Genomic DNA, 24,955 nt, shown 5'->3' on the forward strand with positions numbered 1-24,955 from the left:
TGGTCTGGGAGCCAAACAACTGGCCTGGTGAAGTATAGAAGCCTGGAACTGGCTGGAAGCCACCACAGCAAGTCATTCTGTTCAATGCAGCATTCGGTAAAATGGCCCCTAATCCACATAGGTTTGAGTTTAATGCGTCACTGACGCCTGGGATCGCCAAGTGCCGATGTTAGTTTGGCATCAGAGAATAAGATAGAGGCACTACCAAACCAAATGTAAGAACTCCCTTGTGCCAAGATCTTCACAAGTAGATTATTATGAGTTTAAGAGGTTGTACAGTAAAGTACAGTGTCATTCATGTCGACATGAACTGAAAGAAGGTGAAAGAAAGTTAGCCATGTGAGAGTCATACCTTGTGTTTTTCTTCTGTGGTGTTGCTCCTATTCCACTGTGACCCGGGGGACTACCATACCGCGCAGTGAGACTGTGGAGAGAGCAGAGAGACACAGACTTAGTGAAGGAATGAGGCGAACGGCTCGCTGGACTCTTTAAACTGTAGCATCTTTGAGACATCATCTAATGCAATAAGGAGAGAGTCGGAGGAGAGCATTGCGCGAGACAGAGACAGTAACTAACAACACAAGCCCTAGTGAAAGAAGCACATAGTGTGGACCCGTACTGCGGTTCACGTGACGGGCCACACATTTCATGTGTATGTCCTCTGTAGCTCAATTGGTAGAGTATGGAGCTTGCAATTTATTTTTTCATTAAAACATTTTTTTTAACTAGGCAAGTCAATTAAGAACACATTTTTATTTACAATGACAGCCTAGGAACAGTGGGTTAACTGCCTTGCTCAGGGGCAGAATGACAGATTGTCAGCTCAGGGATTCGATCTAGCAACCTTTCGGTTACTGGCCCAACGCTCTAACCACTAGGGTACCTGCCACCCCTTTGCAATTCCTGGATAGTGGGTTCAATTCCCAGAACCTCCTGCTCGAAAAATGTTTGCTCGCATAACTAAGTCACTTTGGAAAAAAGTGTCTGCTACATGGCATATATTATTACCATTATATTACTATATTATATTATTACCATTATATTACTAGGCTTCAATTAGCCTTTAACTGTAAAGCAACTCTGCCTCACCATAATATGCCACTTCTTCACCGTAATCTCCTACTGAATCTTGACTGGTATCCCTCAGAAAAAAGAGTGTTTTAACTTCAGAAATAAAAACACATTCTTAAAGAAGGTGAATAAAAAACCCTACAGAGGAAGTGGTGCAGGAAACTCCTCCAGGCAAAGTCATAGTTTACAATGGGACACTCATTCTTAGTCATGTTGAGAGAATTAACGGCGAGGCTGGTGGATACTGCCTCGCTTGGCCTCTGCTGGCGTTCGACAGGAAATAGTTAGGGAACTCGCGACGGACACAAAGAAAACAAAATGATATTTAATGAACAAAATGACTGCTTTAATCATAGTGAACACACATTAAATCAGGGTAAAAGCCAGGTGGTCGGGGTGAGTGGCTCTGAAAGCATGTGGTCTTGCCAAGCTCCATCAACCCCACTACACAGGTCTATTGAGGACTGACTATTGAGCACAGCTATACAGGTCTATTGAGGACTGACTGGTGGGAGCACAGCAGAGATACAACACCTTGGCCACCTTGGCCACTAACTTCCATTGGGTCACACTTTACATTAAGTTCCATTGGGTCACACTTTACATTGGGACAGACTTTACATTGGGACAGACTTTACATTACGTTACTTGGGATCAGACTTTACATGAAGTTACATTGGATCACACTTTACATTGGGACAGACTTTACATTACGTTACATTGGGTCAGACTTTACATTGGGACAGACTTTACATTACGTTACATTGGGTCAGACTTTACATTGGGACAGACTTTACATTACGTTACATTGGGTCAGACTTTACATTGGGACAGACTTTACATTACGTTACATTAGGTCAGACTTTACATGAAGTTACATTGGATCACACTTTACATTGGGACAGACTTTACATTACGTTACATTGGGTCAGACTTTACATTGTTGCACTTTACATGAAGTTGCTACTGTTTTCATTTTTAAAACAGGAAAAACTAATATGTTGATGTTGTAAACTAATCTAGTAGTATGGATGGGCCGTGATAATCTAGACTTTCATCTTTTCTCAATTGGTTTGACACAATGAGGGATGTTTAATTCTCTAAAAACAATTAACACAATCACCAAACTATTAGTATGTTTTCATTGTTTTACATAAAATATAAAAATGTTAAACCCATTTTTGCTAAAAACAATCACACAAAAAGTTCAACATTCAGGTGAGTAATCCTGTATGTAATATTTAAACACCATCACCTCAATTGCTGAGATGCATAGCACAACAAAACATTAATAGTAATATGTAACATTATGTTAGCCTGATAGCAATAGGTAACATTATGTTAGCCTGATAGCAATAGGTAACATTATGTTAGTCTGATAGTAATAGGTAACATTATGTTAGCCTGATAGCAATAGGTAACATTATGTTAGCCTGATAGTAATAAGTAACCTTATGTTAGCCTGATAGTAATAGATAACCTTATGTTAGCCTGATAGTAATAGATAACCTTATGCTAGCCTGATAGCAATAGGTAACATTATGTTAGCCTAATAGTAATAGATAGCATTATGTTAGCCTGATAGGCCACATTATGTTAGCCTGATAGCAATAGCTAACATTATGTTAGCCTGATAGCAATAGCTAACATTATGTTAGCCTGATAGCAATAGATAACCTTATGTTAGCCTGATAGTAATAGGTAACATTATGTTAGCCTGATAGCAATAGGCAATATTATGTTAGCCTGATAGCAATAGGTAACATTATGTTAGCCTGATAGCAATAGGTAACATTATGTTAGCCTGATAGCAATAGGTAACATTATGTTAGCCTGATAGCAATACGTAACATTATGTTAGCCTGATAGTAATAGGTAACATTATGTTAGCCTGATAGAAATAGGCAACATTATGTTAGCCTGATAGCAATAGGTAACATTATGTTAGCCTGATAGTAATAGGTAACATTATGTTAACCTGATAGTAATAGCTAACATTATGTTAGCCTGATAGTAATAGCTAACATTATATTAGCCTGATAGTAATAGGTAATATTATGTTAGCCTGATAGTAATACGTAACATTATGTTAGCCTGATAGTAATAGGTAACATTATGTTAGCCTGATAGAAATAGGCAACATTATGTTAGCCTGATAGCAATAGGTAACATTATGTTAGCCTGATAGTAATAGGTAACATTATGTTAGCCTGATAGTAATAGCTAACATTGTTAGCCTGATAGTAATAGCTAACATTATATTAGCCTGATAGTAATAGCTAACATTATATTAGCCTGATAGTAATAGGTAACATTATGTTAGCCTGATAGTAATAGGTAACATTATGTTAGCCTGATAGTAATAGCTAACATTATGTTAGCCTGATAGTAATAGCTAACATTATGTTAGCCTGATAGTAACAGCTAACATTATATTAGCCTGATAGTAATAGGTAACATTATGTTAGCCTGATAGTAATAGCTAACATTATGTTAGCCTGATAGTAATAGCTAACATTATATTAGCCTGATAGTAATAGGTAACATTATGTTAGCCTGATAGCAATAGGTAACATTATGTTAGCCTGATAGCAATACGTAACATTATGTTAGCCTGATAGTAATAGGTAACATTATGTTAGCCTGATAGAAATAGGTAACATTATGTTAGCCTGATAGAAATAGGCAACATTATGTTAGCCTGATAGCAATAGGTAACATTAGGTAAAACTGATATTTGAAAATAAACCTTAACCTGACACAACAAATGATTATATTAGCCTGACAGTAATAGGTAACATTATGTTAGCCTGATAGTAATAGCTAACATTGTTAGCCTGATAGTAATAGCTAACATTATATTAGCCTGATAGTAATAGCTAACATTATATTAGCCTGATAGTAATAGGTAACATTATGTTAGCCTGATAGTAATAGGTAACATTATGTTAGCCTGATAGTAATAGCTAACATTATGTTAGCCTGATAGTAATAGCTAACATTATGTTAGCCTGATAGTAACAGCTAACATTATATTAGCCTGATAGTAATAGGTAACATTATGTTAGCCTGATAGTAATAGCTAACATTATGTTAGCCTGATAGTAATAGCTAACATTATATTAGCCTGATAGTAATAGGTAACATTATGTTAGCCTGATAGCAATAGGTAACATTATGTTAGCCTGATAGCAATACGTAACATTATGTTAGCCTGATAGTAATAGGTAACATTATGTTAGCCTGATAGAAATAGGTAACATTATGTTAGCCTGATAGAAATAGGCAACATTATGTTAGCCTGATAGCAATAGGTAACATTAGGTAAAACTGATATTTGAAAATAAACCTTAACCTGACACAACAAATGATTATATTAGCCTGACAGTAATAGGTAATATTATGTTAGCCTGATAGTAATAGGTAACATTATGTTAGCATGATAGTAATAGCTAACATTATATTAGCCTGACAGTAATAGCTAACATTATGTTAGTCTGATAGTAATAGGTAATATTATGTTAGCCTGATAGTAATAGGTAACATTATGTTAGACTGATAGTAATAGGTAACATTATGTTAGCCTGATAGTAATAGATAACCTTATGTTAGCCTGATAGAGGTATAAGGATCGAGGACAAAGTCATTTTAGTATGTAATAATCTTCAGTGATATAAGTCAAAAGACTAAAACAAGAGGAACACACAGTGAAAGGGACCCTAGATAGTTGTTATCTGGGGTTTTGAATTGCAGGTGTGTTTTTTCCAGTGGAGAGGGAATGGACATGTGTTATCAGGCCAACCAAGGACACATGTAGGAAATAGGGTTACATCACTACAAAATGAGAAAAATAACAAGAAAATAACAAATGATTCTACATGAGACTCAAATTCATTCACGATCATGCCATATGAATTTTACTCAGCACTGTATAAAACAGTTGCATATAAAGTCTTAAATCTGTTAGCTAAAACCTTCTCTAGCACTACTCAGAGCTATACGTGTACATCTCTGGTTTGAAAATACATTTAAAATGACGTTGGATACAGTATATGGAATGAAAACAATCAACCATTGATTTAAATACTCCAATGACTCTTTCCTAATGACACAACATGTTCCACATACTATCTGTAATGGTTTATCTTACAAAGTGTTCAAACTGCTTCCTATGTCTCAATGAACCCTGGGAGATGTACTATAAGATGAGACGGAGGAGAGGTTGTCTTTCTTGCACTAACACTCACACTTGTCATTTTCTTACTAGCTCTAACTTTGCTGATTGCTGCTTTATTGAGGAAAATGTACTTACTATGACTGAGATATGTGGTTGTCTCACCTAGCTATCTTAAGATGAACTAACTGCAAGTCACTCTGGATAAGAACGTCTGCTAAAAAAAAGACTAAAATGTCATTGTAATAGGGTTGAGTGGAAAGGGGGCCTCTCCCTCTGTGATGGTAAGAGGCTGTTTGGAGCACAGTTTCTGAGAGCGCTGAAGGTCATGTTTCGATAACTGCTCTAACCCTCCTGTTACATGGCTGAGAACAGTCTGATCGCCCAGCGTCGATAAGCAGCTGGATACATCATCGCCCTCCTTGAGGTTAATATTCTACCATGGTTACCCTGAATTTTCGAGTGAGGTGGACACACCTCGGTCTCCCATTGGTTATAGACAGGTGGGGTTTGGGAATAAATAGGGTCCCCGGTCCACTAGACTGTCACAATCTCACAATGGCTTTCCTATGGTTCGTGTCCTGTCTCGCCTTCGTCAGCGCCGCCTACGGTGAGTATTCACATCTTCTCTTTACCTACAGTGTTACCTCCTTGATTTAACCCTTAACCCTTATTTTAATGCTAAGAGTGTAAAAGTAAGTTGTGGAGTTCCTCAAGGCTCTGGTCTTGGACCACTACTGTTCTCATTATGTGCTACTGCTACATTGCTAGCACTTGGTGATGTTATTTGGAAACACTTCCATACGTTGGATGCCCATAGTTGAGTATGTTGCATTAAACAGAGCATTTACTGTTGTTATAAAACATGACGCGCTAAGTGTTTACTAAATGTTCTCATGTAACCAGGCTGCGGCATCCCTGCCATCAAGCCCGAGGTGTCTGGCTATGCCCGCATCGTTAATGGTGAGGAGGCTGTGCCCCACTCCTGGCCCTGGCAGGTATCTCTGCAGCAGACCAGCGGCTTCCACTTCTGTGGGGGATCCCTGATCAATGAGAACTGGGTGGTCACCGCCGCTCACTGCAACGTCGCTACCTACCACCGCGTGATCGTTGGAGAGCACAAGAGGGGCAGCGGCAACAACGCTGAGGACATCCAGATCCTGAAGCCCGCTAAGGTACAGCACAGTCACACATCCTCCTCTATAGCTCTGGGTAGAAGTTCCCCTCAGGCGCTGATCTAGGATCAGCCTATCCCCCGCCAGCTCAGCTGATCCGATCAGTGTCTCGGAGCAACGTCGTCCTGTAGTCCTACCCGAACTCTCTATTTCATAAAGGTTTCAGTTCTAACCGTCCCTTCTCTCCCTCAACCCACCGCACCCCCTCTCTTCACCCACAGGTGTTCACCCACCCCAAGTGGAACCCCAGTACCATCAACAACGATATCTCCCTGATCAAGCTGTCCACCCCTGCTGTCCTGAACACCAATGTGTCCCCCGTGTGCCTGGCTGAGACCGCCGACGTCTTCGCACCTGGCATGACCTGCGTGACCTCCGGCTGGGGTCTGCTGCGCTACAATGCTATCAACACCCCCAACCTGCTGCAGCAGGCTGCTCTGCCCCTTCTGTCCAACGAGCAGTGCAAGGAGCACTGGGGGAGCAGCATCTCCGACGTCATGATCTGTGCCGGTGGTGCTGGTGCTACCTCCTGCATGGGTGACTCCGGTGGCCCCCTGGTCTGTGAGAAGGACAACGTCTGGACCCTGGTCGGTATTGTGTCCTGGGGCAGCAGCCGTTGCTCCACCACTACCCCCGCTGTGTACGCCCGCGTCACCGAGCTCCGTTCCTGGGTGGACCAGACCCTGGCCGCCAACTAAGAGCCATGCTGCAGCGCCCCTGTCCATACTGTATATTGCTATGTCATTTTATGCATTGCTATGTCATACTATGTATTGCTATGTCATTCTATATATTACTCTGTAATGTACAACACCTAAGCATTAGCTAGTGAGTGCCACCCATTGGTCTGAACTGAACATGACATTCAATAAACATACTTGAACATAAAAAATATGCTTGTGCAGTAATTGTATGATTACTACATTCCCAACGTAATACTTTAGTACACGAGAGGAACTTAATGTAAAGTGTTACCACAGTCGGTTTACTGCTGACTGAATCTACTGCTAGCGTTAGGGGTCTCGAATGGTTGAGGGACAGCTATTGGGGAACTGTGGGGGGGATCTTGGAGGGTTCGGGTTCACAGTTTTTGGCGAGGTGGGAGATCTGTCAACGTGCCCTTGAGCAGGGCATTGACCCTGGATGCTTCTGTGTGTCGCTCTGAATGGGAGTCTGTTGGATGACTGGTATGATGTAGTTGTTGAGCGGCTTCACTGCAAGTATATTGTATGTTTTGGATAGTCAATAAAAAAAAAGAAAATGATAATAAATACAAAAAAAAGATACAGTAGCACAGAATCATTGACAAAACTTAAAACCAAGTGTATAAGGGCTATTATAAACCGGGTATTTTGGATCCTGGATGCTGATTGGCTGAAACAGCATTCCAGCTGTGTGTATATCATCAATATTCCAAAGGTATGATGCAAACATACTTGTTGCTGTTCTATCTGAAAGTTTCACGACATTGTTCTTGATATGCCACAGCAAATGACAAAAGAAAAGCAATAAGCTTCCATTAACGTATGACCTAACCTTGTATCTAGCCTAGCATTTGGTTTGCAATAGTCACATACAGCAGACACATCACAACATATGCCATTTTAACGAGGCTAATCAGGAAGTGTTCATTCCATCTCTCGCTCTACCTATCTATCCAAAGTAAAGACGCAGACAGTGTCTGAATACCCATATTTCCGTTCTCGTCGGCATTTTGGGTGTGTGAAAATAAAACGTTTTATAGTATGTGAAATGTAGAAAATTGCTTTAAAACGCCAGGATGTTATACTCATTTTGATTGAGAGATGGAATGAACACTTCCTGATTAGCCCCGTTAAAATGGCATATGTTGTGATGTATCTGCTGTGTGTGACTGCAGAAATCGCTGCACACTATTGAGGAAGAGAATCAGTGCACAGTCACACACATACCTGCCGACACATGCATTAATACACACATGCACGCTCGGACAAAGGCCCAACTCACACTGTCGCTGCACTGACAACCTAGCCTTTATGAAAAGACAGAAATGCTCATAGCATTACATGTAGTCATTTAGAGACACTACCACAAAAAAACCTCTACAGGATGGGTGGGTCCCCCGCGGGACGGTTGAGCTAACGTAGGCTAATGCGATTAGCATGAGGTTGTAAGTAACAAGAACATTTCCCAGGACATAGACATATCGGATATTGGCAGAAAGCTTAAATTCTTGTTAATCTAACTGCACTGTCCAATTTACAGTAGCTATTACAGTGAAATAATACCATGCTATTGTTTGAGGAGAGTGCACAGTTATAAACTTGAAAAGTTATTAATAAACCAATTAGGCACATTTGAGCAGTCTTGATACAACATTTTGAACAGAAATGCAATGGTTCATTGGAGCAGTCTTAAACTTTGCACATACACTACTGCCATCTAGTGGCCAAAATCTAATTTGCGCCTGGGCTGGAATAATACATTATGGCCTTTCTCTTGCATTTCAAAGATGATGGTACAAAAAAAAACAATAAAATGCATGTTTTTTTCTTTGTATTATCTTTAACCAGAGCTAATGTGTTATATTCTCCTACATTCATTTCACATTTCCACAAACTTTAGTGTCTCCTTTCAAATGGTATCAAGAAAATGCATATCCTTGCTTCATGTCCTGAGCTACAGGCAGTTAGATTTGGGTATGTAATTTTAGGGCAAAATTGAAAAGAAGGGGTGGATCCTTAAGTTAAATTGCAGACTGAAGCAATAGGCAGCAACTAACCTCAACTTGACAAAACAGTAAGTAAAAACTTATGCATGCAATAGTACTAAGCATATAGGAAACATTGTTATAACAGAAAACGGCCATTAAAAACAAACAACAATTGACCCCCTATTGATTTAAGCTAAATACTGACATTACCTGGTAAAACATTCAATGAGGCATACACATAATGCCTTATAAATGCATTTATAATGCCTTATAATGCACTTATTAGTGTCTTATACTACTTGGTATAAGGCCAGAAATCATAATGCATTATAGGTTAGATAGCTATCTTCCTAGCAAAGTGAGCTAGCTAGACAGCTAAGTTTCGACAGTAGTTCATGCTCATGCTCCTAGTTCCTTTTAATCAATGCAGTAAATGTCAACAGGCACACAATAATCAAAAATTTAAAAATAAGAAAAAACAAATATTTTTTTAATATTAGCATTAAGCTAGGATAAAAGGCTGTTTTGATCAGAGTCTCGCTCTTGTAGAACCAGCCTGATTGCTAAGTTTACAATTTTATCAGTCTGGAGTCCCTACTGATTAGACTGGTTCCACCAGGATGACATCGCTGAGGTTAATATTCTACCATGGTTACCCACAACTTTTGGGAGGGGTGGACAAACCACAGTCTCTGATTGGTTACAGGTGGATGGGGTTTGGAGATAATTAGTATCTCTGTCTTCTAGACTGTCACATTACCACAATGGCTTTCTCTGGTTCGTCTCCTGTCTCGCGTTTGGCTGCGGAACCCCCGCCATCTCCCCCGTGGCTGTGGCCGCGTCATCAACGGTGAGGAGGCTGTGCCCAACTCCTGGCCCTGGCAGGTGTCCCTGCAGCAATCTGGCACCCACTTCTGTGGAGGTTCCCTGATCAACGAGTACTAGGTGGTGACTGCTGCTCACTGCGATGTCAAGACCTCCCACCGACGAGCACGACATGCTCATGAGCAATGAGGCCAACCAGATCCTGAAGCCTGCTAAAGTGTTCACCCACTCCAGGTGGAACCCCAGCACCATCAAACATGACATCATCTTGATCAAGCTGGCCACCCCCACCACCCTGAGTGCCAAAGTGTCCCCCGTGTGCCTGGCTTCGTACGAAGACAACTTCGCCCCTGGCATGACCTGTGTGACTTCCGGCTGGTGCATGAGCAGCTACCGGCCTGCTAATTACCCCAACAAACTGCAGCAGGGTGCTGTGCCCCTCCTGTCTGAGGAGGAGTGCAAGAAGAACATGATTCACAAAATTATAATCTGTGCCGGTGGCAAAGGTGTTTCCTCCTGCATGGGGGACTCCCCCTGGTCTGTGAGAAGAACAAGGTGTGGAGCCTGGTCGGTATTGTGTCCTGTGGCAGCAGTAGTGGCTCTACCTCTACCCCCTTTGTGTACACCTGAGTTGCAGAGGTTCGCATCTGGGTGGACATGACCATGATGCTCAACTAAGAGCAATGCCACAGCCTCCCTGTCCAGAATAATATGTTCCGCTCCAGCCATTACCACGAGCCCAACCTCCCAATATTAAACAGTATTTTTACTACTTGATGAATTTAAATGCGAGCCGTTCTGTGTGAAGCAGGTTATTCATGTCTACAGTATAAGGGAAGAAGATCTCCTGTACTCACACAAATCACACATGCAATACTGTAGCTTAATTCCCAAAGCTGACCCACTAAGACTCCTAACAACGCCAGAGCGGACTCAGGAAAGCTGACCTCCCTGGCCTTTAACTGTCATCACAAACAAACACACAGGTAGCTGAATAAACAATAGCATTGGTCATCTAGAGTTACTTGATCTTGTCCGACAGTCAGGACATGTCCTCTGTGTATATCTGTTTGTTAGTTAGTTAGTTTTGGGCTAGTGGAAGAGATGAGGGCCAATAAACCACCCATAAGAGGTGAATGATACACAGTCCCAGTGCCAGTTGCCTTGGAATGCAAATGTATACTAGACTGAACAGTTAATGAATACTGGGTAAATTAGCACACTCAATAATTATCGGAATAAAATAACTGCGGTTTTCAAGGGCAAAATTAGTGCAGTTTTACAGGGCGACAGAAGGGATATGCAGATTATCAAAAGCATTTAGATTGCATTCCTGAATATTCTTATAAGATATAAATATTCAGGTCATCTTTATGGTTCACAGGTCACTTCCTCCCAGATGGGAGAGAGACAGGAAAAGGAAGGACAGATGGAAGGAAGTTGGGAGAGAGAGGTTTTGGTGCCACTTGCGATGAGAACGTATTCCATTTTACAGAATAAATAAATAATTTATTAGACATTATTTCTCAGTTGGTTTCATTAGGGCCACTGAAGAGATCTTATCTTAGATTAAAACCGGACAACACAGAGCCATACCCTTATCAATGCATGGTTGGCCTCCCAACTCCCAATGAAAGTGATAACGATCATTTGGTGTAGCGTAGTGGTCCTGTTCAAATTACCCCCAACTCTAATGAGTTTAGTCAAACTGACTGTCTAAGTCGTAACTGTGGACGCTCTTTCTCCCTGGTAAATTAACAAGGCTTTGATTTGATTTTGAAGAGGTGCCAAGTCATTGTTGGCTACTAATTACCAAACGTAGCAGGCGTAGAAAAGCACCCGAGCGGAGTCCCCACTTCCGTTTTGTAGGGCAAACGGAAGTTAGATTGAAAATTCTGTATCCCTGAAAACCAGAAACATCCGGTTTCTGACAACACGGTTAAGGTTGGCTACTAATTGACCTCTGAGATATCCATTATGCATGGCTCTTCTTCTGCTGTATGCCAATGAGCTAAAGAAGTACCATAGAGCATCAATGAGCTAGGGAAGTACCACAGAGCTTCAATGAGCTAGGGAAGTACCATAGAGCTTCAATGAGCTAGGGAAGTACCACAGAGCTTCAATGAGCTAGGGAAGTACCACAGAGCTTCAATGAGCTAGGGAAGTACCACAGAGCTTCAATGAGCTAGGGAAGTACCATAGAGCTTCAATGAGCTAGGGAAGTACCATAGAGCTTCAATGAGCTAGGGAAGTACCACAGAGCTTCAATGAGCTAGGGAAGTACCATAGAGCTTCAATGAGCTAGGGAAGTACCACAGAGCTTCAATGAGCTAGGGAAGTACCATAGAGCTTCAATGAACTAGGGAAGTACCATTGAGCATCAATGAGCTAGGGAAGTATCATAGAGCATCAAAGCGCTAGGGAAGTACCATAGAGCTTCAAAAACACACACAGGGCAATTTCCCATTTTATCTAGCTGAGAGACTTGTTCATATTATTAATGGAAGGTGTATGTATGCCATCTGACAGAGACGTAATAAAACCCCCGTAACCAACGATGCGCCCCACTCACTCCTCTATCCTCTCTCCTCCCAGAATCCTTTGTGCGAGGGGTAAAGTAAATGGTCGGTTCACGTAGGGAAGACAGCCGCGGTGCCATGATTAATAGAAGCCATCATTCCCAGAGGATGAAGCCGCAACGTGGGCGCAACAGCTCTGCTCAAACCTTTCTCATCTTTTAACATGAACGTGCGTTGGATCTTTTCCCATTTTCTCCCTAAGTTTCATATTTCAGCTGGCCCTATTGTGAATAGGCATTCGTGTCAGGTTAACGGATGGGGTTTAAAGTTAGAGAGGGTCACAGGGCTAGATCACTAGCTACTGGTCTGTGGAACTGGTAGAAAGAGCTAGCGCTACACTAGGCTACAGTGCATTGAAATTGTACAGCAGCATGTGTTTCACTTAACTAAACTGACAGGGGACTGCACAGCACATGTTTCACTGTGGCCCAATGCATCCCCTATAAAGTCTACTGGAACATAAAAGCCACAGTATATTCCTACCCTCTAGCGTTTATCCAAACCACGACCTTTAAGATATTTCCATGTGGAGAAAACATATGAGGTAAAGATACGCTGTACAATATGTCAGGCCACATTGATTAGGACATACATCACCGGCGCAATCTAATGAACTGCGACAACGGCCTTGCGCATAGCATATGAGAGCTATATTGGAGAGGCATCGCTGTCCTATTAGATATGAGCTATGGTTATCTATTCACTTTGCCTCAACAGTGTCACAATTCTGAGGTCAGCCAATAGCTAATACCTCGATGATCCACAACGGCAGATTCCTCTGTTGACAGTAGGTATGAAGATGTCCTCCGACGGGGACACACACACACATGCACACACACACGCCCTTTTAAACCAGGCTAAATCAGGGAGTGGGAATTTTATCTCTCGCTCTACCTCTCAAAGTAAAGACACACAGGGGCCTGCCTAGCGCCTTTACACAATCCCTTACCACATTGATAACTTCAGCTCTATCAATTGCTGTATACAGCTCATCTAAAGCTCAAAGGATAATCTAGACGGAACTGTCAATATAGTGATGAACTGAAGCCTGTGTGCATATAGCATTACATATAGAAACATTGAAACACGACCGCCCAGAAACCTCCGAGTAGATTCACTTACAGACTATAAAGTGGATTCACTTACAGACTATAAAGTGGATTCACTTACAGACACGACATACAGAAACATCTCCACAAGCAGCAACTCATAGTTCCCTTTCAACCAACTTCACAAAATAACACATCAAAACCTATGCAGGCAATAATACTAAGCATAGACGTGAAACTAGTTTGAATAAAGGCAGTCAATTACCAGTTCATGATGACATCAACACAGTCTCCTAATCCAACTACAGTAGCAGTAGCGCACTTGGCTTTAAATCAGAACAGAGAGCCAACAGGCACCGACACTCTACTCAGTACAGTACCTAGAGGGGTCTGGCTTGGCTTTCCCATAGAGCAGACGACTCTTTCTCTCCCGGGGCTTGGCGGTGGGCAGGCGCGAGCGCGAGACAAGGGGGTCAACTTGTTCACCATGGGACATGATGAGTTAAGTGGGAGGGATCGCCGATGCTGCCCCACTACCTCCTACAGTTCCAGCCCCAGAGGCTCCTGGGTGTCGCGGGCCACCAATGGGGAGTTTCCCCACAACATATACGCATGCACACACGCACGCACGTACAGAGCACTTGGCCTGCTCACATTTACAGTTGCAGCACTGGGCTTTCTATAGCCAGCACCTGCTACTGGAGCCCTGATCGACCTCACTGGTGTCTGGGGGGAGAGAGGAGGAAGTGTGTGTGTGTGTGTGTGTGTGTGTGTGTGTGTGTGTGTGTGTGTGTGTGTGTGTGTGTGTGTGTGTGTGTGTGTGTGTGTGTGTGTGTGTGTGTGTGTGTGTGTGATTAAGTGAGTGAAAGATAATTGATAATTGCTTTATAAAAAGCAACACTGCATTGTTTGGTAGATCAGACTACATTGTCCTAGATTGTATTTTTGGTCAAGAGATCCAGACAGGGCTGGTCACGTCTGTGAAATCAGACAATGCAGTACGCAGGTTGACGTTTATTGGGATGAGTCTTGTCCTGGAGGCAGAACTTCCGCTAGATGGACCAGCTGCAAAGTCAAAATTAGCTATATTGTAAAAATGTATGAAAAATGTGCTTTTTAGTCTTTGATTTGATTTAGGTTAGGGTTAGGCATTAGGGTTAGCAGTGTGGTTAAGGTTAGGGTTAGGCATTAGGGTTAGCAGTGTGGTTAAGGTTAGGGTTAGGCATTTGGGTTAGCAGTGTGCTTAAGGTTAGGGTTAGGCATTAGGGTTAGCAGTGTGCTTAAGGTTAGGGTTAGGCATTAGGGTTAGCAGTGTGCTTAAGGTTAGGGTTAAGGTTAGGTTCAATGACATTGTGGCTGTTCCAACTAGTGTCCACTCTGCAGAGCTGCCTCCAGTACAAGATTCATGATGAAAAATGCTAACCTGCATGTCATACGGGCAGAGAGGTGAATGCTTACTCAGAGTATATTTCACTCCAAACACTTTACAGCTCAAGCTAATTGGCTAATGTAACATGCCCTCATATTCCCCTACAGTTGAATACCTAAAAATACTTATTGTGTCGGTTCTGAACTATTTATGACCATGGGACATGATGGTCATGACATAAATCATGACATGACATAAATCATCCTGGTTTGGGTCAGATTTTTGACACACACATATACACGCATGCACACGCACACACACACACCGTATCTGGTTCTCCATTAAAACCACCACCACACCGACCACTTCTCTACTGGGAGAACAATGGCTTCCTGTAGCAGTGATGGGCTGTGGACCATCGCCTCTCGTGGGGTGTTGATTAATTATCACCCCCAGGGGAATGAGACGTTACTGGGCCTGGCAGACCTTGAGGAAACCCTGGCAGATCCTGGGTGTTGTTGGAAGCCAGCCCCATATATTAAGCTAGCCCTCTAGTTTCTGGCTCCTTATGGCTCTCTGGCCTCCTGGCCTACTTCTGCTGTGTGACATCACCCAGGCCTGGCTTGCAGGACTGGGCGGTCCTGCCATGACGGTGGTAGTCTCGCTGGAATGGCAGTGTCGGCCTTGTACCAGGCCGGCAGGGGTATCGGACCCGCACCTGTCGCTTGTTGCTGCCTCTGACTGGGAGAGGTCCCAGTGAGCTGAGGCTTGAGAGGGAGGAATGAGGGGCAGCTGTGCCTCTCTGTGCACCCCTCCCACCCACAGCCAGGCTAAAACCCCTAGACTCAGTTATTCAGTTACAGCCTCTCAAACTCTGCCCCTCCTTGCCTCTCTCCCTCCCTAGCGTTCCGCAGTCCTGACAGTGACCAGAGGATCAACACCGGGTACCTCAGAATACATCCATACACCAGCAGCAGTCCAGACCAGGGCCTGGTTGGGATGGTTGGGAGGTGTAACCTGAGCTCGCCAGGGGAATGCCACCCATGTGTGGTACTTTAAACCTCTCTTTAGATGCTTCTCTCAGGCTGGGCTGTCTATTTACATCACATGGGCCTGGATCCCTTCCTGTTTTTATGGCTTAGTGGGCAGCGGCAGTGTCCACTTTCTGTCTACTTCTGCAATGTGTTGAAACGTTCCTCTGTTAGCGGCTATCTGTTTATTAAATGGTAAAATGTCTGTCTAAACTACTGGCACACAGCTCGGACACCCATGCATACCCCACAAGACATGCCACAAGAGGTCTCTTCACAGTCCCCAAGTCCAGAACAGACTATGGGAGGCGCACAGTACTACATAGAGCCATGACTACATGGAACTCTATTCCACAGCAAGTAACTGATGCAAGCAGTAAAATTTGATTTGAAAAACAGATTAAAAACACGTTATGGAACAGCGGGGACCATGAAGCAACACAAACATAGGCACAGACACATGCATACACACACACGATAACATACGCACAATGCACACACGTACACATGGATTTAGTACTGTAGATATTTGGTAGTGTTGGGTTTGGGCTCCATAATAATTTATTATGGATCCCTTCTTTGGGGATCCATAATAAATACAAATGGTGTGATAGTACATAGTAGGGACCTGTTTGGATGAGACAAGCTAGACTTGAACCGTACACCAAAGTCAAAATATCCCAAGATCAAATGTGTTCAGAACCAAAATAACACACCAGCATAGTGGCTGCAAATGTGACTAGTAAACCATTAGTAAGGAAAATGCAAAACTGACCCAAAATGCAGCATCTAGTGGCAACTTCACCCGACGCCATTGAGATGTGAGGACAACTGAGCCTACCTGGACTGCATCTCTGGTTGCGTTTTGAGGGGGCTGGCCGGCGCCGCCCCGGTGGTCTGGTGTGTAAGCTCTACCAGGGACTGGTAGTACTGCTGCTGCTGTTGCTGCTGCTGCTTGTAGCGAGACAGGATGAAGAACAGTCCCAGGATGGTCTTTAGGTTCCCATTCCGGATCTCTGACGGGTAGACAGGGGAACAGAGCACATCATTATCAGCGACGTGGGTTCAAATATCGCTGCTGCCAACAATACGGAAATGTATGCATGCAGTACTAGAATTGGTTTGGATAAAAGCGTCAGCTAGCTAAATTACATATATTACCGCCCTGTGTGATTCCTGGCCTGGCTAAGAGAAGACACAAACACACATCTGACACAAGGCAAGTGAGTATCTAGTGTTGTTTTAGTCTCAAAATGAGGAAGTGAGACTGAACGGAACAAGTGTCTAATTTAACTGTAACCGTGGCAACCTATTTTTGACTATAATTTTGTTGATATTGACTATTTCACAGTTATTGCACTAGGGATTCACCTAAGACCACTGGCTGAGTGACTTAGTCCTCGTGAGAGATGGGTTCTGACTAGGTTGAACACATTCACTCTAAACTAAGTTCACTTCTCCCTGCAAAACAAAGGGAGCCTATCAACTGTGATATGATTCATCTGAAATCTAGGAATGAAAATGTATCTCTCGCTCAGCCCCCGTCATCGGAGCGCTAACACATCCACTTGTGAAATGGCTTTTCATATCAGAATAGCTGACACAGACACTGTTTGAAAGATTTCAACAGCTGACACAGCAGTTTACGTAACGGGGCTCAACTTTCTTGGCCTGTTGTTTGCCGATTACAAAAAGTTGGAAAGATTAATCTTTACGTTTTCGATTTCAAACTCCAGGAAGCAGTCATTTATATTGTTACATTGCAGCAGTCCAAACGGGCAGTATTCAATTGAAGAACGAAAACGTCCCACATTCATTCGGCAAAGCAATTCGTCACTGGCCACAGAATAATTGGAGATTTACTGTGTAGAACACAATAGCAAAACAGAAATACAGGGCCATTGAGGTTACTATTTGAAACATGAAGGGCCAGTTTCCCGGAACCAGATTAAGCCTGTTTGTGGACTAAAAAACATGCTGAATGGAGAATCTCCATTGAAAGTGTTTACTAGTCCAGGACTAGGCTTAATCTGGCTCAAGGAAAACCATCCTAAAGAGTAAGAGATAGAAACAGTTGACCATGTGAACATCTATTCATACTGTAAATACAGACATTTGATATCAATGTGACCAGTTGTCTCCTTGTGCTTCATATGGATGTGGAACAAATTCATTAAACACAGATATCGCAGCAGGGTTGTCATTTAGAGAAAAACAAAACAGCTGCGATTTTGAGGAAAATGGAACCGAACTTGATCCAGATATCGGGTAACGGAGGGAGGTCAACCATGATAGGGTTTCCTCTAACGCCAGCCTGCTCTTTACCAGCCTGCTCTTTACCAGCCTGCTCCCACTCTTTCTATTCAGCCTGCTTCCAGAGACCCTCTCCCTCAGAATTATCCAATTACGGTTAGTTATGCTAAGCTCCATTGGCCCCACCATACAGGAGCACATGTCATGCCCAGTTTCAAAGCAACGTGGGCTAAGTGCTGTCAGCACTTCGGTGCCAGTTCTCCTTGGGCCACAGTCAGAGTATATGGGCCCCGCTTTGAGGGACTTTTAAGTGTTAACGCGGTTTCATTTAACCTTCTGTCTTTTTTTGGGGCGGATTTTACGAGCCACAAAGGACTTCGGAGGAGGTAGATGGAGGGTTCCGCTAGGCCTGAATGGTACAGGAAAGGTATTGAGGAAAAATGGGACTGCTGAACCGCTCCCACCCAATTAATCTTTCCTGGATTTAATCCCCAGACGCGGGCCCATTTAGCCTTGGCCTCTTTCAATAACATTTGACCCTAACGACCAATGTCTGCGAACTTTGACTGTAGAGAAAGAGGAAGTTATACATTTCTCTTTCAAAATTGATATGATCTGAGGTCTTTAAACCTCGTATTATACATTCTCTTCCCCTTTCAGCGACTCTGTTCCCCAACCAGCTGACAAATTGAATCTGAGTTACATCCAGAACTGGTCCTGACCTGTGCTTCTTCCTGCTAGTTATCTGATGAAGGCAGAAGATATGGACTGCTGGTTTTACAGAGTGGTGGACACAGTAGGCGTGATCACCATGTTTTGGATCAGGAGAGTGAGTATGCGTGTCCTCACTGACCCGGCAAGGAGAGGCGTTTAAGTGCTAACCAGGCTAGCAAAACAGACCTATTCGAACAGGCATCTGTGCCCACAGAGATCAAGGAGTAAGTCTGGGCTCGTGTCACAGTCGTCACAGTGAGAGCAGGGCCCTGCCGTCCAGCTGGTTCTCCCTCACCGTGCAGACCCTGCCACCACTTAACGACCTGCCACGGATGACCCCTCGCTGTACTTGGCTATGAACTGCAGGAAGGACACTTTTAGAGGTTCACACCTGCTTTTAAAAGGTTTGGTTTAGACTAGAGCGAGTGACCCTTGAATAGATCTCAGCAGGCACGGATGAACCTATCTGCGGGTTAACTGGTGGAACTGAAAAGCGGGTGTTGAATACTCTGGCAGAACAAAAGAGTGCTGGACATTGAATGGTTGTTGTACCGTTTGGCTGTTTTCTAGCATTGACCAGAAAATGAGGAAGTCCAGGTTTATTATGCTATGTATTAAGTCTTTGTTTGCTTGCTATGAAGTTATATCAGGGGTGTTTCCGGGACTTTGACGCATGCGACAAACAAGATCATGAAATCTGGCACATCTGAGGCTGAGGTCGCCCACAAGACGCCTTTTTGGAGTTTTTTTCCTAGAAGATTATTAGATTGTTTTCTTGGAAAAAACCTATACCCTCCAAGTACATCAAACATCCCGTTTCTTTTCAAATTCCATGCCTCGTAAAAACTAAGCACAAGCGTATGGAGGCCTCAAAAGTCTGCAGAACCCACAGCTAATTCAATGAAGCATAGTCCTCACTAGCTTAGGGGTATATGGAATGACTGGCCCACTCCTCATACACATGGTCCAGGGGGACAGAGACCCTCTTCTGGCCCACTCCTTATACACATGGTCCAGGTGGACAGAGACCCCTGCCTGGCCCACTCCATACACACATGGCCCAGAGGGACAGAGAACCACGCCTGGCCCACTCCTCATAACATGGCCCAGGGGGACAGAGACCCACGCCTGGCCCACTCATACACATGGCCCAGGGAGACAGAGACCCACGCCTGGCCCACTCCTCATACACATGGCCCAGAGGGAAATAGACCCACGCCTGGCCCACTCCTCATACACATGGCCCAGGGGGACAGAGACCCACGCCTGGCCCACTCCTCATAACATGGTCCATGGGGACAGAGACCCACACCTGGCCCACTCGTCATACACATGGCCCAGGGGGACAGAGACCCACGCCTGGCCCACTCCTCATACACATGGCCCAGGGGGACAGAGACCCACGCCTGGCCCACTCCTCATAACATGGTCCATGGGGACAGAGACCCACACCTGGCCCACTCGTCATACACATGGCCCAGGGGGACAGAGACCCACGCCTGGCCCACTCCTCATACACATGGCCCAGGGGGACAGAGACCCACGCCTGGCCCACTCCTCATACACATGGCCCAGGGAGACAGAGACCCACGCCTGGCCCACTCCTCATTCACATGGCCCAGGGGGACAGAGACCCACGCCTGTCCCACTTCTCATACAAATGGCCCAGGGGGACAGAGACCCACGCCTGGCCCACTCCTCATAACATGGCCCAGGGGAACAGAGACCCACGCCTGGCCCACTCCTCATACACATGGCCCAGAGGGACAGAGACCCACACCTGGTCCACTCCTCATACACATGGCCCAGAGGCACAGAGACCCACGCCTCGCCCACTCCTCATAACATGGCCCAGGGGGACAGAGACCCACGGCCATAAAAAAGTGACGTAAAGTGACCAAGAACAGGGCTGCAGAGCAGAGTAACCCAATAGCCTGGATATTTAGGTACCTTCTTCAATTCCAGACTGGCAAAGTCACTTTGCTGTTTTTAGGGGGACAGAATTTAGAGTAGCTGGTCAGAGTATTGGGCCAGCTATTTCGGCTGTTCCGATAGGTCAAGGGCATCGTCACCTCCCCAAACTTTAGAGGGGAGTTAACTGACGGGGGTCCAGGACAACAAACACTGGTCTTAAATAACAGTTAGCTAGTTACTGTGGGGCTACTTCAGACATGTTAACACCCATACGAGTAGGGCTGTATATCTGTTTAATAGCAGCTTGTAGGAGGAGAGTAACCTCAAATGGGCCATTCAAAAACTATGCGTAGTTAGGTTGACCGATCCTGCTATAACTCTCAACGACACATTAACTTCCTTCCATCCTGTGATAAATACGTCTTCTAGATCAGGATTTCTTAAACTTTTTCAGCTCGAGACCCAAATGAGAAATTCACCGTCCTTCCGTGACCCAATGACCCAAATCAAGAAGAAATCTAAATATTTTCAGAGTCCAGTTGAGGTACTGACCCATAGTTGAAGAACCCGTACAACCACAGTCCTAGATCCTAGCCTTGTCTCAAGCCACATGGGTTAACAATCAGCATTATACATTCAACTTAATAAAGAAAATAAGAATTCAGTCTTACCTTCTGAGGAGAGCCCTTGTACATTCACTCCTCTGGCGTCCAGGAAACTGAGGCAGGCGTCCAAATTCTCGGTCTGAGGACAGAAAGAATATGAGGAGATGAACAACAGTCAGTGGAGGAAAGCATGGTGGTTGTGGAGGACTGTCATGGAGTGGCTACTTCACATTCAATGTGCAGAATGTCTCAGGGGGATGGAGTTAGGGGCTGGTCAACCCATTGGCCATAAAGCACCCATTGTCTGATTATGGCAGAGCCCGTTTGACCCGAACGTGACACAAGGAGTCAGCCGGGCCGTCTGACATAGTGACCACAGTGTGTCCCACCTACACAGCCCACCGCCCCAGCCCTGGTCGATATGCAGTATGTATACAGTACAGGAGATGTGGCCCACTTGAGGCCAATTACGACACAATACACAGCTGACAGGCAGCAGTAGAGTCAACAGTGATACTCAACCTCCCTCAGAGTGACAAAGTTCTACTGAGTTCGAGGAACTGACCCTTTTATATATGAACCACTGTGCATTCTTTGAGAGTGGCTAACGCCTGCCACCGTTTGCATGGCGGGTAGTCTCAGCCCTCAGCACAGAGGGCTTTCATGAAAAGGTCACCACAGGGCAGAGAGCTCCACTGGGCCGTATTGTACTGGGGCTGTTGTGAGGGCGGGCTGGGCTAGCTGGCTAGGCTGGGCAGACAGGCGGCGTCCAGCAGCAGTGGAGTTTAATGGATTCCTTCTCCGTGCTGCTTCAGTCTCAACCCTAACCAGCCCTGAGGGGAAACGCCCCCCAAAGGAACAGAGACAACATCTCAGTAGTCTGGTCTGGAGTCTGACCTAGACTGTTGACTAAATGACTGTAATGTAAATGCACGTCTGGGAAGACATCAGACCTTAATAAGCCAATAGAGGAGGACCGCCGGGTGTCTCTGACGACACCCTCTCTCTCGCCTGCCAGCCCTCTCAGATCCACACACATCTTGGTTGTGATTACATTTCAGTTGTAACAAGGTCACATTCTGTAGCGTATCAACATTGCACGGATGGTGTCCAGCCCCAACCTGGCCCTGACCCGTCTCAGGGTGAAAGGAAGTGGATTTACAGCCAGTTGTACAGACGGATGGGTCTCGTCTGACTTCAATGTAATGTACCACTCCAGCCTCCAGCCCTGCACCAGCCAGTGGTAGCCTGCAACAGGGAGGGCCAGGAGGATGGATGGCTGTTTACTCTGCCTGTATCAACAGGGTCGGGACCAGAACATGGGGATCACAGCCTGTTCATCTGCCTACACAACACAAACAGAACTGGAAGGGATAAAAGAGGCACAGATGTCGGGCTGTTCACATGTGGTATGTTCCACATATGCTTAGCCAGACACCCCCAACAACCTAACAGTTTGATTATACCCGTCTCTCGTAAAAATGTGTTTCAGACATTCATCTCAGAGGAGTGACGTGCTGAGCACCGTACATTATGGCCATCATTTCCCAGTTAAGTCTAGTCTAGTTAGCGAAGTATCAAAGACACATTCCTGTTGTTCCGTTGAGGGCGGTTGTGGGGGGGGAAACAGAGGCTACCCGACAAATTCAGATGAGCACAAAACATCTGTGGAAATTAGTGTCAGAAAAACACAGATGAAATGTAACTAACGAGACACGCATGCTATCACCTCAGCCTCCTTGGACTAATGTTTCAATAATTCTGTTTTAAATGGCTACTTAAAAAATATTTACAATGTCAAGTCAAATATCCACGCATGCCTTCACGCAGCTCCGTGCATCTGTTGGCCAGGCAGGGAGAGGGGGAGGACAGAGAGTCGAGAGGCATGTTGAACGGGCCACACAAAGACAGAGGAGTCAACCCATAGGAAAACAGACAGTAGATCTGTCCGGGAGAGTGAGAGACCTGTATCCTGTCTGATTGTTTTAAAGAAAGACAAAAATGTAACTGATCAAATCTGAGGCAATGTTCTGCAACTGACATTCTGACGTTCTCACCAGAGAGGTATTAGATCAGAGCTACCACCGATTATCTTCTGTCGGTCTTTAGATTTAAATGACGTAAACAAAGCTGAATGGTCATTTAAAGTGTTGTTGATGAGTGCAGCCTTAATGTTCCACTGCTTTTTGGCTAAATAAACTGCCATTTTGGTGGGCTTTGTGATATATTTTAACGGCTTCTCGAGGAACTCGGATCATTTCTTGCTCCGATGTAAATTGACATTTTACAGATCCACATAAGTCATTAAAAGCAATTTGCAAATGGAACATTTTGATGAGGCACATTTCCCCAAATTTGCACTTTCGGGAACTGACAAGAACACAAGCATACACCATTGGAAAATGACTGCTGATTTTAGGCAAGCGCAATTGACATAATACTGAGATCATCTTGTTCAAGTTTATTGTTGTTGGAGTTATAATCATCGTAAATCAAACCATGTTTAATTCACACACTGCACAGATCAAAATGAGGCTCTGATGCTGAATAAATGTTTGCAGTTTAATTTGCTCGCATCGCTCCCAAGTCCCAAAAATGTGTTTTGAGGCACATTGGGTCTCTCCAACGGTTTCAAGTAACCGCCACATTTGGAAAGTGTTATCCCTCAGACACAACTGTCAAATACAAATGGGCCTACGCCTCAATTACAATTGATCTTCTCCAAAAGCAATCTGTTTCAGAATAACACAGAATACCTTGTGTTGGTGCTTCACCACGGCTCAGAACAACACAGAATACCTTGTGTTGGTGCTTCACCACGGCTCAGAACAACACAGAATACCTTGTGTTGGTGCTTCACCACGGCTCAGAACAACACAGAATACCTTACGTTGGTGCTTCACCACGGCTCAGAACAACACAGAATACCTTGTGTTGGTTCTTCACCACGGTTCAGAACAACACAGAATACCTTACGTTGGTGCTTCACCACGGCTCAGAACAACACAGAATACCTTGTGTTGGTGCTTCACCACGGTTCAGAACAACACAGAATACCTTGTGTTGGTGCTTCACCACGGTTCAGAACAACACAGAATACCTTGTGTTGGTGCTTCACCACGGCTCAGAACAACACAGAATACCTTGTGTTGGTGCTTCACCACGGCTCAGAACAACACAGAATACCTTGTGTTGGTGCTTCACCACGGCTCAGAACAACACAGAATACCTTACGTTGGTCCTTCACCACGGCTCAGAACAGCACAGAATACCTTGTGTTGGTGCTTCACCACGGCTCAGAACAACACAGAATACCTTGTGTTGGTGCTTCACCACGGTTCAGAACAACACAGAATACCTTGTGTTGGTGCTTCACCACGGTTCAGAACAACACAGAATACCTTGTGTTGGTGCTTCACCACGGCTCAGAACAACACAGAATACCTTGTGTTGGTGCTTCACCACGGCTCAGAACAACACAGAATACCTTGTGTTGGTGCTTCA

At 44.4% G+C, this 24,955-nt stretch overlaps 2 protein-coding genes across 4 annotated transcripts in view; one reads left to right on the forward strand and one right to left on the reverse strand.

The window, feature by feature from the left end:
* The window catches only part of LOC120050110 (neuron navigator 3-like), a 226,253-nt gene that overhangs the window by 120,483 nt on the left and 80,815 nt on the right, over positions 1-24,955 (reverse strand). For all 3 annotated transcript variants that reach the window (XM_038996755.1, XM_038996754.1, XM_038996753.1), the window contains exons 4-6: positions 21,518-21,590; positions 16,807-16,981; positions 353-424 (exon numbers count right to left, since the gene is read on the reverse strand). In XM_038996755.1, the coding sequence (XP_038852683.1) occupies positions 353-424; positions 16,807-16,981; positions 21,518-21,590 (320 nt within the window). The remainder of the gene's footprint in view (positions 1-352; positions 425-16,806; positions 16,982-21,517; positions 21,591-24,955) is intronic.
* Positions 5,781-7,312, forward strand: LOC120050120 (chymotrypsin B-like). Its single transcript, XM_038996767.1, has 3 exons — positions 5,781-5,855; positions 6,152-6,420; positions 6,642-7,312. The coding sequence occupies exons 1-3, from the start codon at positions 5,804-5,806 to the stop codon at positions 7,116-7,118; spliced, it is 798 nt and encodes a 265-aa protein (XP_038852695.1). The 5' UTR covers positions 5,781-5,803; the 3' UTR covers positions 7,119-7,312.

Source organism: Salvelinus namaycush, chromosome 6 (assembly GCF_016432855.1).
Source record: "Salvelinus namaycush isolate Seneca chromosome 6, SaNama_1.0, whole genome shotgun sequence".
Lineage (NCBI taxonomy): Eukaryota > Metazoa > Chordata > Actinopteri > Salmoniformes > Salmonidae > Salvelinus > Salvelinus namaycush.

Bases quoted from the DNA above. Each gene is read 5' to 3' on its own strand.
- LOC120050120 (XM_038996767.1), top strand. From the start codon at position 5,804: ATGGCTTTCCTATGGTTCGTGTCCTGTCTCGCCTTCGTCAGCGCCGCC. The intron at 5,856-6,151 runs GTGAGTATTCAC...TCATGTAACCAG, and splicing joins CTTCGTCAGCGCCGCCTACG to GCTGCGGCATCCCTGCCATC. The intron at 6,421-6,641 runs GTACAGCACAGT...CTTCACCCACAG, and splicing joins AGATCCTGAAGCCCGCTAAG to GTGTTCACCCACCCCAAGTG.